We start from the raw sequence: 15,616 nt of genomic DNA on the forward strand, positions 1-15,616 counted from the left end.
AAGGACAGTAAAAGTGAGCCATGTTATAAAAAATATCTCCTCTGTGACACTCCACTAAGCAATAGCAAATTTTAAGGCCCTGCCCATCAAATGACCACCAAAGGAGCAATCTGCATTATGCAGAGGGTCATATTTTGCAGGTTTGATTTTTATATATATAGGCAGTCAATACATCTTTGAACAGAGTTTTTTCAGATATCACACAAGTGTCCTGTTCTTTCATAGCCACCCCCCTAATGATCCCTGGAATCTCAACTTTGCCCCCTAAATCAACACTAATGCAAAACACAGGCAGAGTTAAGCACTTTCTGTACTTTCTGCAAACTGCCCTCCTAGGAAGGCATGTTCAGTTTTAGTTAAACTACAGAAGCACAACACGGCACATCATACCAGGTTATTTCCTATTCTAGGACTGGGTTCAGCCCTCCCTTCTTTGTGCCCTAACTTTAATTTCTACCTTTGCTCACGGAATTAGAATGAAAAAGAGTAAGTCATCAAGGATATCATCACTTTCCCTTTTTTTTTTGCACTACATGGCTCAGGTTTTTTGAGGAAGCCATTTGTATAGCAGAGAAGAACAAGTCAGGTAATGTACAGTAATATGCAACAATATCTAAAAGCCTACATTATTGTGGCCAATTATATTATTTTGTCCTACCTTCCATTATGATCTTCTTTTATGCATTTTAATTATTTCCAACAACCACTAATGAGGTCAGAGACCATAAAAAGGAAAAAAAAAATCAGTGTATACAAGGCTCACTAAAAGATAGGTCAGTCTTTTAGGCTAGAATGGGTTTAAAAGGGAGCTTTCCACTCCATCTCTGGAATAGAAGCCTCTTCCTTCTCTTTCTTCTAAATCGCACATTCACATAATTGTTAGGGCTTTTTCTCACCATTACTCTGGCTACATGAAACCTCATTATGAAAAGATACTATGTTCTACCTTTGCACTGAGAGCAATGCCTCTTGGTAGCTTAGAAAACCCCAATTCCTTTCTCCTGCCACTTCGCACACATTGCTTTTTATCCCACCTTTTTAAAGGAGTGTCAGCTATCATAGCTCTGTTCCGTTTACTTTTATCAATGCTGGTGTGAACATCTATCACATCTGAGGAAAAAAAAGGGGAAAGAGGGGGACCTGGAAGTTCAGTGTTACAGAGGTGAGTGGGGAAGGAAAATGGTAACCATGCAACACTGTGCTGAGGCAACAAAACTTGCAAAATCTCTTTTCTGTGGCTGGCAAGCTCAGTATTTTGCACAAGGTTGGTTTTCTGGCATCTAGTAATAAGCTTATGCTATAATTTCAGTGAGAAGCAAGGTCAGGAACTAGCGGGAACATCTGTCTATCTCTTACAACTAGCTACCTATATTCACAAAGCTTATTGCACCTTATTATGTTTGGTACTTCTATCCCTCCCTGACTCTTACAAATCAGTCACTCAAGCAAAAGTTATTTTGGAAGAAAAAGATACAGCACAATCACATATCCCTTACATGATACACCTTTATATGGATAAAGAAGCAACAGATTGTCTATTCTACTAATTTCCATCAGGTAACACAAGCTAGCACGAAGAACTGCAAGACCCTTCCACACACAGGTACACTACACCTTTGCTTGGGTGAGCATATAACACCCTGACTAACCTCAGTGCATGAGGGTGTAGGTTATGCAAAAGCATGAACTGTGGGGTAGTCAAGGGGAGGTTGTAATTAATGCTTTACACTGTGCTGCAACCAGAACAATCCAGTATTTTCCTGGACAGCCAGCTTTGTAAGGATATCTTACTTTATTTTCTTTAACAGACATATCATAGAGTGTTCCCCACTAGCAAAAAATACACCCACACTGCCAGGCTTAACTCTAATTTTGCACTGGCATCCACTAATACTATGATCAACTAAGGAAAAGCCCTGTACCTATAAATAAGTCACCTGTGTTCTTTAACAGCCTTCTCCTTTCTTGGTTTCAGTTATCTTTAGCCTGTCCCAGATTGCAACTTTTATTTGATGTTAAGGATCTTTTAATTGATGGCCTAGTGACTTTCAGTACTTCATTTTTTGGCGTTAAGCAACCATGACCCAAAAAACAACAAGTATCTAAGTTATTAGTATTTCTAGGTCAGAGTAGCTTAGTATCATTAAAAGGGGAGCATCTCGTAATTCTTGTAATACGAGTGAGTTTTACCTGGTTTCTTATTTGTCTATGGCTTAAATATATATATATGTCGAAACATCCCATGGCTATAAGCTGATTAGTAATTGAAATCACTGCAGAAGCACTTCAGAAAGCTGTTCAACAAAAGAATATCCCACACATGTGGATATGATGATTCCTAGTATAGTCTCACACTACCCTGCCACAATGAGAGAAAACATGGATGGAAACTGTACATATCTATCCATTGAAACAGAATCATAGAGTAGACCAGCTTGGAAAAGATCCTTAAGATCATCATATACAGTTTCTTAGTACTCAGAGCATCACTGACTTCATAAGCAAACATGTATTTTGAGTTTGGAATTTTCTAGGGAATTACTGCACACCTTATTCCAATGTAAGGAAAAGCATTTGGGCTGCCCAGTGTACACCCTTCACTGAGACATCTGTTACAGAGGCAGCAATATGAGGTGCTATGCTAAATACCTGCACAGGCTTTGAACTGCCTGTGTTCCCATCAAAGTGTTAGCACTCAGAAACTGCTGAAGTCACCCAAAGAGCTGCCAAAAAAAACCCCTGCAAATAACTCTTTAATTGCAACACTGGCGCAACAGGGAACTGATATGTAAGCTTGCTCTGCTACCTCACAGGATCAGCCCTTGAACAGCCTTTCCTAATCACCAGCACTGTTGTCCTGTGTAAAATGGACAAGCTCATTCAATGTTTTACTGAGTTAATTCAGGTGCAGAAATAACCTCCTGCACACACTTCCTTCATCATGGAGGTAAGGCAGACTCAAATCCATGACTAATTATTGTTGCCTAAATTATGGTCACATATACTGCAATGAGATAACTATAGAAGCCCAATTAGTCCATTCATGATTTCGCTATGGGAAACCTGTTTACTTTTGAAAGCAAGACTCTGCTTTCCAGAGCACATAAGCATTATCTTAAAGACAGAACTAAATCAAACACACATTGCAATAAATACCCGTCATTGACATAGTCCTCTAGAAGCTAGTAGCTAATTGAAAAGCTGACTACATTCCTGATAAGTCCACTTGAATATGAATCACATCTTGTCTTCTAATTACCAACTAAGCTATGAAGTTCTGACCTCAGAAGTCACAGCCACCTCTGGTGTAAGCATCTCTGACTGCTCAAGCATGATGCCAATTTGTGAGTAAATTCTTGGTGAGTGAACACAAGGCTCTCAGGGGGAAGCCTGAAATATCTAGATATTAACTATTTATAAGCAGAATGTGAAGTAAAAGGGTGGCCCTGTGTGAGGAAGAGCTGTGTCCAGAAACCAGGCTGAGGGTAAGTAGGGGATGTCAGGAAATGGATGCTCAGGCAAACCTCTGCACCACATGAAAGGCAAGCAGAAAAAACCCTGGGATCAAGGGGTCTAGAGGTTCAAATAGGCCTGCAGACCCTTATTAGTCCTGCCTAACTGATCTTAAAGATCTCTGCCTAGCCATCAGAGGGACAAGATAGGAGATTACTCCCAGGGGTGAGTTGGGTCAGGACTCTAAGATAGGTACTCCCAGTCACTTGGAGATGCCTGCCCCATCACTGTGAAGGGCCCTCATTTAGCTAATGCAGGTGCCTCAAGCCAAATGATGTTGAAGAGTGGTATTTTCAAGAACAGCTAGATCAGTGCTTCCATAGCAGTAATGTGTTTTGTGATCAGCACAAATGATCCTAGTGCAGCATAGAAGGGATAGCTCAGTAACCCCACATTATGGTAATTACAGCAGTAAATTGGAAAAGACAACGGGAATCACACTTGTGTTTAGTGTAGCCATGCTGTGACAAGGCTGGAGCAGCAAGGAAAAAGGAGTTCTTTTCAAAAAATGCAATAAGGTTTTTTCACCCTTTTTTCATGCATAGCAGACCTATTTTATCCTATGTATTCTATAGCCCAGGGTTGTTTTCTTTCCCATACCACATGCCCTTTCACCTCATACCATAAAGTCTGTTACACATGAAAACGCTAAACTAGGTACTTAATGTACTGCTTCCCCCACAGTCCCACCTCAGAAGGAATGGGAAGAATAAGTGTAACATTAGAGCCAGCATAAAAGATGATATAAAGCGTAACAGCATCCCTGTAAATCAGTCAGCTCAACTTACCCACCAATGAATCAAAAAGCTCCCACTTAAAAGACATTACCCTGTCAAACAGGGAAGGTTTTTCTTCCTCACACAACAGGTGATACTGCCATTGGATTATTTCTTCCCTCTATGGACATCTTGTTCCCTTGCTGTCAAACTTGCATCTTCCTGCAAAGGGCAACTTCAAGCATTTTCAGCATATTTTCTGCTAAACTGCATTTACTAAACCTGCTGCCTCAAGGATAAAGAAAACTTCCCAGTGTCTCTTCCCTTTCCCCAGAAGGTGTGCCATCAGTTCCCACCACAGAACCAACCTGTTACCTGAGGAAATCAGCTAGCCCCAGCCCTCTTAAAGAGGTAATTTACCTTACCACAGCCCCAATTCCTATTAACATTCCATGTCACAGGCTTGTGCTAGTGGCAGAACAAGAGAGCCAAGAGGCCCTGTAAGGACACAGTATCCATTTGGTAGGACAGAGCAGACTTAAGCAGAGCTTAAGCCAGACTGCCCAGGCTTATTTGTCTCAATAAAACTGCAGAGAGAAGCTCTAGCATCACCTCTGTCCTTTGTTCAAAGGAGCTGATTTTTCCTACTAGTTAAAACTCTTAATCCAGCTGTCGTTTCATTACTACTTTTGGACTGTGTTCTGTAAATTCTATTAGATGCTTGTTTATTCAAAACACCCACCATCTCCCTAAGCCTCCCTTTGTAACAAGCTGCCAGCTTGTCTCTCTGTTCAGCCGATTCCCATTATCTGGGCTCCCCGTCATCTGAATACATTTAGTCTCACCCAAGTAGTTTTGATTATCAAGGTTCTACTACAGTCTAATTAGTGACATTTTTATTACTAATTTGTCACTCAGACACTTGGAGTCACATTAAAATCCCTGCCAGCTCCTCTGGAATGGCTGAGTGCTGGCAGCCTCCTGCTTTTCACACAAGATCAACTACGCATTTTTAGTTTGCTGGATCCTTGGGAGACTTAAAGAAACATCAGGAAAATAGGCTCAAGTAGAAAGAACCAAAGAAGTTCTAAATGCTCCATCCAAGACAGTGCTCAAGGCCAACTTGGACAGAGTCTTGGGCAACATGGTATAGTATGAAGTGTCCCTGTCTATGGCAGGGGCATGGAACTACATGATCTTAGGTGCTTTCCAACCCTGACTATTCTATGATTCTACGATCCAGCCTAAGTCACTGGTATGTAGTATTTCACCTCTTAGACATCATTCGAATACCACTGAAAAAGACAAAAAAACCCCCCAACATTTAGAACCTTTATATCATTTCTGGTTTGTTTCTAAAAGGTATGGAAGTAGTTAAATCAGGACACTCACACTTGTCAGGGAGTGGCAACTCCATGGTGGATCCTCATAGTACTATATTTGCAGTTGGCTGTGCTGTACAAGTCTGAGGAGCTGCGAGAGTGCACTCAAAACAAGCAGGAGAGGTGAGGCTGGACTTGGTGAAAGTCTGCCAAGCTCCACCGGACAGTCAGCCTCATGCATCTGGAGTCAATACAGACATCGGAAGAAAACACCCCTTGTTTGTGTCCCCCTCAATCTCTTCATAGTATGTCCCCTTTCAACTGGAAGATGAGGTTTACACCCATATGTTCCAGAAGGGAACACGTTGCTCACACTGGCCCAACTCAGGCTGTATCATTGTACCTGCCTTCACCAAGCTCTGAATTAAAGAGATGATATCATACAACCATAGAATAGTTTGGGTTGGAAGGGACCTTCAAAGCTCATCTAGTCCAACCTCCCTGCAATGAGCCATAACACGTTCAACTAGATCAGATTGCTCAGAACTGCATCCAGCCTGGTCTTGAGTGTGTTTCCATGGGTGGTGCATCCACCATCTCTCTGGCCAACCTTTGCCAATATTTTACCACCCTCACGGTAAAAACCATGAGGTTTAAAGTCAAGGCGTAAGCCTTCCAGGATACCACACACTGGTGAAGGGAGATGATTTCTGGAAACATGGTACAACTACAAAATAGTACTTAAAGTTGCTAACTCAATATTACACTTTGTTCAGTCTCTCCTGGACTTTAGAATGCAGCCATATATCCCTTAGAAAGGGTTAACAAACAATGGTAATATGCATCTTATAGGCTCAAGCAGTATGTTTTATAATTGTTAATTACATAGATAGCTGCTATTATAAATAGTTCTGAAGCAATCCATTAAGCAGATGGCTTTTAGCAAATCAGAATTTATTACTCTTTTATGAGCTACTTATAAAAATGTAGCTTTCAGATGAAGAATGTGAAACAGCTGAAGCAGTTGTCCATATCTGTTTTCCATTACAGCATCTTTGAGGATAGGGAGAGAGAAGGAATAAACTGCCATATTAACTTTACAGACAGCTCATCCTCCTGGAGAAGGGCAGCTCTCACACTTCCACTGCAATGGAGTGCAATCAGGTCTATTAGCAAGGGCAGTAAAGGCAGCAGAGGATGACACTTCTCCTTTCTGAAACTGATGAAGTCAGGGAAACAATTGTTGACATGAGTAGGATCAGGACATTTGCCTTAAGTGCCTATGGTTGCACATACAACACAATGATAAAAACCACCTAAGTGTCTTGGTATTACACGAGTTTATTACTTCCTTGCTGATCTACTGAAAAGCATCAAGATACAGAACACGACAAAAGTAATCTGTAGCTCAAGACATCAATACTTGTTCACATTGCTAAAGGTTCTACATGAGAGATTTTGACAAGATAAGCACGGCAGCCTGCACTATCAGCACAGGAGTGGGTTAACTTTCAAACGTGTCAATAAAATCTGTTTTGATAAATCTTACAGCCTAAATAATACCAGTGGGCAATGAACTGGAATTCATATTCATTTGGAACTCAGCTTAAACTCCAACAGAAAGTTGGCAGATTAAAAATCCCTCTGAGACTGAAAATGGCTCCTAATGTTTGGGATTCATTTTACTGCATTCTTCCGAAGAATGCTTACCCAAAGAAAGCATTACTTGGGAAGGTATTGCAGTTTGGGCTTTGCCTGTGTGAGTTTTGTTAAAAACTGAGACTCTACCCCTTGTAGGTTTGTGATTTAGTTCTCCTGTACAAACTGACCTCCAGAATGGCATGCCAGCTCATCACCCACACACAGTCCATCCTCATTTAAAGGAGATAGGCTTAGATTTAATGAAGTCAAAGCAAAGCTAACCAACGGTTTCAACACTTCACAGTGTTATGCCAAGTGTCCAAAGAAGATTTACCCACCTTTACTCTCTAAGCATTAATAAACCTTACCAAAAAAGAAAATGACAGCATTCAGTGTGCATTGCCAAGTAGCCATACACAACCTTCACAGCCAATGAAGGCTTCTGGCCTCTTGCCTTACCATACACAAAAGTCTCCACGTAAGTCTTGGAAGCAGAAACTCTGATAAGTGTTACTGCTTGAATAGTTTCCAAGAACCACCGGGCACAAAAAGACTGCTTGCTCGGTATGGATACTCACAACAGGATCTTTTCCCAACTTCCACTGCTAAATGAGGAAAAGAAAGTCTGGGAATCTCAGTTAGATATATATGTATTTTCATGTGATTCGGGTAGGATTTTCCAAAGGACTGAAGGTGACAAAACGTGCCAATTGTAAATGATACAACTTCTACAGGCTACTCTGAAAAAGCATTCATTACATTTATTTATGTTTGGATATATTACTACTACAATGTTTCTCTCAGAAGGCCCAAATATGCCATATATTCCCCCCAAAAAAATCTTCCCACTCAGTCTTCCCACTCAGATTCTCTCTCAGCTGCTTCTAGCATGAATGCAGAATGCCTTTTCTAAACCAAATAAACCTGTGCTACAGCACTCCCAATAGACTGAAACAACATTCTGCAAACACAGTTGGTTTAATACAAGTAAATGAATGGCTGCTTCTCAGTCCCTGGTGGACCCAGGGACAATTTATTCTTTTCAAATACTGAGTGAACTGGAAGATATCCCACAAACAGTTTAACATTAATGTCATCACAGTATTGGTTGCTCAGAACACATATGTTTGGAACTTGGCTGTGGTGCCAGATGCTTCTTTCTACTGTTTCCCCCAGCATCTGGAAACATTTAGCACTTCAGAGAGATCACAGACAAGAGATACACTTGCAGTATGATTTCAAACATAACTGTGATTCTGGCAGTGGTTCCCAAAGAGAAAATGATGTATGATGTGAGAACCAGAAACACCTCTAGACCTATGAAAAGCTCTTAAGTGATCGTCAGTGGAAACCTGTGGCTAAACAACCACTTAACCATGTTTGGAGAGAGGAAAAGCTCTTCCACAGAGATGTAAGGGAAGCACTCGATACCTTGATGCAAATCTATGCCCCACTTTCATATCTGACTTTTTCTAGATTCCCTGGGGAAAGGTCAACAGCTCCTAAGCGATTGTAGGAAAAGAAATCACTGCAGCTCTCAAAGGAGCAGAGACTGAACTTACATCTGACCTCTCCACACAGAAGAAAAGTGAAAATGGGAAATGCACTTGGCTTCCCCAACCAAAGCTCAAAAATCTTCAGCCTGTATCAGAGTGGGTTTTTCTCTAAACAATGCACTGTTTCCTCATTCTCTGTAACTCTGAAGACTTCGCCATGAAATCACCAAATCCATTGAAATCCACTATCTACTATTGTGTAACACACACTTCTACCTCCCACCTGAACATCTACGGTGGTTTTGCAGTCACAGTAAGAAAATGAACGTAGACACAAGTTCCTCTTTTTCAGGTCAACAACTATGTCTACGAATGAAGAAAAACACATCATTAAGCCTGAGATGATCCAAACCATCACACTAATTCACAGAAAACAGTGTTATTATTCTTTTTTAATACAATGCTAGCTAAAGTATTACAAATAAATTAGGAATAAGACCAACAGGCTTAAAAACACCCTCAAACCATCCAAAACAATACAACATAAACCAAACTTGTTTCCCCAAAGTGTTTTCAAGATCTTTTTCCCCCAACCTTTTATAGCTAGTGAGCTGTAAAACTATGAACTACAGCGTCCTGCATCACCTTGATAAAGACCCCTAGACAACATGATGCTACTGCACCAGCAGGGACAAAGGTTCAAAATGCAGTTATTTGTGTTATTTTAAGTAGTCCCAGGAGGGATAAGACAGCACACTTTTAAAATATATATATAATAAAAAAAGAAAAGAAATAATTGAAGTTGGCTGCTGTGACCTGCAGCAAACTTCAAGACATTCTGCACACATCTAAACTTAATATCTAAATGAGAACAGCAGCGGCATCAACTTGCAATATATGAGAAACCTCTTTTCGTAAAGATTTATTATGTTAATGACATTAGAGCCTACCTACTGTCCTGCACACTTTGCAGAAGGACACTGCATATGTATATTTTAATGCCAGAGATGAACAGTGGGTCACAAACACAACTTGAAATGTTGAACTGCATCAGCCAAATTGATAGTTCATTTATTATGTCTACCCTTTCTTACACATTTTTGCACAGTCAGTTCTGCTGCCAAAGCATTTCTAGAAGGTGAACGCAATGGATATGAAGCAGCATAATCACTGAAGGAAATATGACTGATGCATTAATGCTCACCCAAATCTATAGATCTAAGGAAAAAGCAAAGAGATTCAATGCATGATTTAGAAGTAAGCTTAAATACTAAACTGATCCTAAATTCACTGAGGAAAGCAAACTTCACAAATCACTGCCAACAGCATTAGCAATCTCCCTCTCAGACAAAAGGTCAACTTCAGATGCCTTGTTAATATGTATCTGGGTTTTACAAAGTTCTTATGAGAGTGTTGCTCTACGACAAAGGTGCATAGGCCTACAAAAAACAAAGGTGCTCAAGAAAAATGACAACTAAGACACGTTCAGAATTAGATGATAGCTTTGCAGTTTCCAGAGCCTTATCCTCATTGTCCTTTCCCTGTTGCTAAATAAAAAAGGAAGATTTGAGATGGCTAATGGAAAAGACCTAAAGAAGACAGATAACACTAAGACTAAATAAAGCAGATTGACTATAGAGACAAGATGCCACAAAATCCACTTGCTCTTGGGGTTTTTTTCAGTAAACTGGCCAAGAAAAGACAAGAGAAAATGACCTCGCATCTGAGCTGCTATTTAGGAGGGTCACTGCCTCCTTCCTGCCAGACCTCATCAATTTAGCCATCCAAACCCCAAAGATAAAGTCTTTCCTTAGAAATTATATGGGCCATATATTGCACTTACAGCACTTTGATTTGTATCTCAAGAGACTTTGAAGCAGTTTTATCCACCTTAACCCTGTATTAAATGAGTTGTGTTGTTTTGTTGAACCGTATCTTTTCACAGGCTAAATAACTTACTCAGAACTCTTAAACTTCAAAGTAAAACTTTTAAGATTATCTTAAGTACAGAATTGCACAGCCCCAAGTTAATTTTAAGTCATTGTGACAGCCTGTTACAAATTCATGCTTTTTCTTAGGCCACTCATGTTGCCCAATACCCAAATCTAAATGCAACTTGAGCTTCTACAATTCCTTTACTTCAAAAACATTTGGGGCCTCTTCAAAGACTTGAAAAGTCAAATTGGTCCCTCTCTGTCTGCTCCTCCTTGAATGAAACACATTTCAGAAGTGATGTTCTAGCCCTTACCATCCAGTCTAAGCTGATCATCAATTATTCATAGTGCATTACATATCACAAACACCAAGCTAACACTATGGACTACTGGAAGCAAGGAGCTAATGCAAAGTGTTTGATGCAGCCAACACTAAGAAGGCTGCAAGACAAGTGCATGTTTAGAAATAAGCAAAAACTCGTTACTTGCTGAACAACTCGTAACTGCCAGAAACAGAATTGTCAAGGAGCAAGACCCTGGGATGGGTTTCAAGTTCAAAGGAGCTGAGGTTTTTCAAAAGCAATTCCAACAGATTAATACGCAAATCCTGCGGCACTGAACTACTTCAGTACTAACGCAGCTTACACTGAACCAGCATTCATTCTCGTGGTCACACCTTAGCCAGGACATCAGGGTTAAACTGTATTTCAGTGAAAACAGGAGCAGGCCCTTTCTAAAGAAAGAATTTTATGAAGGTTTGAGCCAAATTAGTTTAAAGTAACTGAAGGAATATTGATATCAAGAGCCTCTGCATCAGGCTCCAAGTTAACAGAGCTTCCAACAAAGGAAACTCATAATAATTACTACTATATCTGAGGTCAATGAAATTTTCCATAATGAGAAACCTATGCCAACCTTTTCCTTTCTGCCCCAGTGTGATTCACTGTCAGCGAACAGGCTGCTGTACATCACCTTTGGCTCCTCAGGGTTTTAGATGAAGAACTGTTAACTTGTGCAAAATAAAAAACCAGATCACAGTACTCATTCTGGTTCTATGCACTAAGTTTTTGGCTGGTGTAAATACAGGCAACTGAATCAAAATTAACAGAGCTTCATTCATTTACACAAGCAAATATTTAGTGTAGTCAGAAATCAACCAAAGAAACAACCAATACTCCAAAGTTCTAATATGGAGCTGTTCAGCTAATAGGGGTGTTAAACAGCTGAACGTCCAAGCTCTGTCCCATACAGTAACTTGTTTAGGGCAGAGGAAACAAACTAAAATAAATTCAGAAAATCCTCAAGTCATTCTTGCAATCTGTCATGTTCAGATAATAAAATTAATACCACACACAGCTCTTATGGCTCATCCCAACAAAATCCAGCAAACCACACTAAATTCCTGACCACTTGCTTTTGGTATATAAAGTGCAAGAATGACCCCAGTGAAGTCATCAGGCTTAACTGTTTATTTGGTATCTATAAGAACTACTTTCTTCTTACTCAATCTCTTAGTGGCTCCCACTAGGTACATAAAGTAAGGAGCTCAGACCTCCATTAGCTCCTGAAATACCTTGGTCTTTGCCTGGGAATAAACAACACTCATGATACCAAAGTCAAACAAAATACATCTGCATGTGTTTCTCATAGACAACATTTTGAATAACAAAGCCAAAATACATCAAAGCAGCTTAGAAGTAGTATTACTATAGAAGGTAGTTAACAAAACCAGAAAGGATCACAGAGAAAGCTGTCCTTGACACAAGTCCATCAGCCAGTTTAGAACTTAAGTGATGTTATGTGGCAAGCTATCTAACTAATTACACATAAAAACCCCATAATGTCACTATGATGTTTTCAGAACGCAAATGCACATACTGTTTTAATAACACATGTATATCATGCTAAAATCTAACAAATCAAACAACCTACCTTTACAAAAGAGCAGATAGAATGAGAAGAGAATAAAAGTAAACTATTTAGTGACTTACAGGAATTTAAACTTCAATCTTTATACTTGATAATATGGTGAGAACAAGACAGTATGTAAACTGTTTAGATGAGAAAGCCAGCAGTCCAACATCCATATTCTCAAACTGCTGTTCCTTCAGACACTGCATACAGCAAAGGATACACGCTCCATCAGTCAAGTAAGAAATAAATACAAGCACAGCTTCAGCTTGTTACAGAGACTTAAACTGTTTACGGCTGGGTTATTCATCACTGCAATCATGGTAATAAGGTAATCAAAACTTCAAATTCAAAGGCTGGAAACATAACTACCTTTAGTAAAATCAAAAAGAAGGAATCTACTTTTAAAAAACAATCACCATTTGAAATAACCACTGGACCAGGATTAATGGCAAGGTGTTTGTACCAGTACGGACTTTCTTGTCTCCCCTGAGTAAGGGAAAGAGTGGCTATCACAGCCAGCGAGAAGACCCTGATGTCAGGAACCCTAGATAACATCCATCTTTTACATGACCTTACATCTTCATCGTAGCAGTGGATTCGTGCTAAGCTTTAGCTATGAAAATAAGACTTTGCCCTGTAGTAACTCCCAGAGAAACAATCTTTTTAAACACTTGTCTTGTAGCTTGAGGCAGCAAAAATCCAAGAGTTCCTTTTATATGATAAAGAACCTGATGTCACAGGCTTTACTTACATACACCTCATGCATTCACCCCTGCTCCCTGGGTTCATTCCCAGGGCCATTTCTCTTGTTGGATCACCAACAAAATGAGCTATTAACCATCTTCTTTTTTTTTTGTTCCTATTGCCTTACACTTCCCTTTCTGCTTGGGATGCTCTAAAGTATCCTCCTGACAATATTTTTCAAAGCTCCTTCTTTCAACTGTCCTCTGGGAAACATCACAGTAACCAGATATATAGTACAATGCTATCAAAGGCTTCAATATAGCAAATCTTGTGACAATAGAACTCCCCTAATGGGATTTGCATCCTGGCTCAATGGAAAAAAAGCACTGAAATAACCTCTTTTTTTTCCTTGTGTTGTAATCACCTGTTACGCTTTTCACTGGTACTTCAAAGTAATCCTCTATTGTTCTGTTCCTCTGAACTTCAGCTCAGCAGGGTTCAGCTTTTCAAAGCACCACAGAGGGGGATCTTAATTACTCATTTTCTCAATTTCTCAAACAAAAATCTCAAATGCAATAAACAACCAGAATTCCTTTCAGATCTCAGAATTTCCTGTTGCTGCATTTGTAGAGAGCTAAAATCAACAACAACATAATAAAATGCAGTCTACTATGCTTCAAATTCTATCTGAAGACCCCATTCTATCAACAGCTTCTACTATGCTGAGGGAGCCTGAACTGTGCAAAAGGCCTAAAAGATCAGCTCTGTTCTCAGCTTTGCCAATAACTGTCTAGAAGTCTGCAAAAATCAATGAGAGCTACTTTTCAGAATGTCCACACCCCGAGGCTGCTTCTCAAGAGCCCTGATTCTGAACCAGAAAGGCACTAACATGTCACACATGGGAGAAATCTACCATCTCTCTGGAGTTTTAAGCTTAGGTTTAAAAAGATAAGTGTAAACCTGCAACTCATCACTGAAAAGCTGGTAGAGGTTAAAATTATTCACTGAGTCATGGGCAAAGCTTGGTCTTGAAAACTCTCTCCCCAGAATCCCTGCTTGTGCAAACTATTGCACATCCTGAGATCCGGATACTACATTTCCAACCTTAAAGCATGGTCTAGCCAGCATTAATCAGGGCCAAACTTTCTTGTTCCTAACATATATTATAGATCCCTTACCCCCAAGAACACTTGAAATAACTTCTCTCAGACTCCTGCAACTGAAGGACGTTAACTCAGTGCATGCAGTCCAACAACAGGCACACCACAAATGTTTAAATCTAAATTGAGTGGCACAGAACAGCAACTTTAAGTTCCTAGATACAAACTAGAAATTACATTCCTATTTTGATTCAAATGTGGAAAAATGAACTTCATTGTTGACTTATCAGGAGTCTAACATTACTTAGGGGAGAACAGAGCAGTTTAGCTGAGGCCAGCAGTAAGAGTTACAGCTAGTCAGGATGCCTACTGGGAAGTGCAATAAAGCATGCAAGTACATGCGACATCCCAATCACCATTTTTATGAACATTTTCCTATTTATTAATAGTAGCTGCTCTAAATTCACTCAGGTTTTATGCCAGCTGCCAATTCTGGGTCTAGTACAAATTTGAGATATATTACAAGCAAGTTCAGCTAGAAATGAAAATAGAAGGTGAGAGAAAAAGCACACCATATGCCAACAAGGCAAGTTCATTGCTTACAGGTAAGAGTTGATAGGTAAGTGAACAGCTGTACAAACAAGCAGCTCCAGAAGCATAGGCAAAGACAATGGAAGACAAGGTATCAATCATGGAATGGAAAAAAAAGCAACAGTGAAAGTGAGGTTATTCCTCTCCTGTTATGAAGCTACAATACCCTCTTCTCTGCTGAGACATTCAAACTGTTCCAACTAATCTGTTATCTCCACCTCAGTATATATACCTGAGATTTGCAGCACCACTTCTGTTTATATCTTCTTTACCTTTACAAACAGCTCTTGGACCTCAACAGAAGACATTCAAAATATCAGTTACTAGCTATATTGCAGACAAAAGCATATGGAAAATAAAATGCATGGGAGCACGTGGCATTCAATGACAGATAACTCTGAAATTCATGATACAAGTTTGCACCCTTACTTGATTACTCAGGAGGTACTTTGTAACTGGCAGTCACCTCCAAGTGCTTGCAATCCATTCACTAGCAGCATTTTCACTAAAAAAGTAGGCTGACCTTCAAAGTAAAGTTGCCTCCCATTCAAGATACTATTTAAAAGCCAATAGCCACTTTGTTGTAAAATGAGTATTGATAGCAATGGAAACTTGAAAATATTCAATTTATGGATATGCAGCTGCAGGAGATGCAGTGTAAGAAAATACTGTTTACATGAAGACAATCTAGCACAGTTTGGATTT

General features: G+C 39.7%; 1 protein-coding gene across 2 annotated transcripts in view; it reads right to left on the reverse strand.

Moving 5' to 3' along the window:
- The window catches only part of TPK1 (thiamin pyrophosphokinase 1), a 284,733-nt gene that overhangs the window by 207,015 nt on the left and 62,102 nt on the right, over positions 1–15,616 (reverse strand). Inside the window, exon 1 of one of the 2 annotated variants that reach the window (XM_031047166.2) lies at positions 4,302–4,426. The exons of the other annotated variant lie outside the window; for it this stretch is intronic. Coding sequence (XP_030903026.1) covers positions 4,302–4,338 — 37 coding nt within the window. The 5' untranslated portion in view covers positions 4,339–4,426. Of the gene's footprint in view, positions 1–4,301; positions 4,427–15,616 lie in introns of those variants that run through there. 2 annotated transcript variants of the gene reach the window in all.

Source organism: Melopsittacus undulatus, chromosome 1, assembly GCF_012275295.1.
Source record: "Melopsittacus undulatus isolate bMelUnd1 chromosome 1, bMelUnd1.mat.Z, whole genome shotgun sequence".
In the NCBI taxonomy this organism is placed as follows: Eukaryota; Metazoa; Chordata; class Aves; order Psittaciformes; family Psittaculidae; genus Melopsittacus; species Melopsittacus undulatus.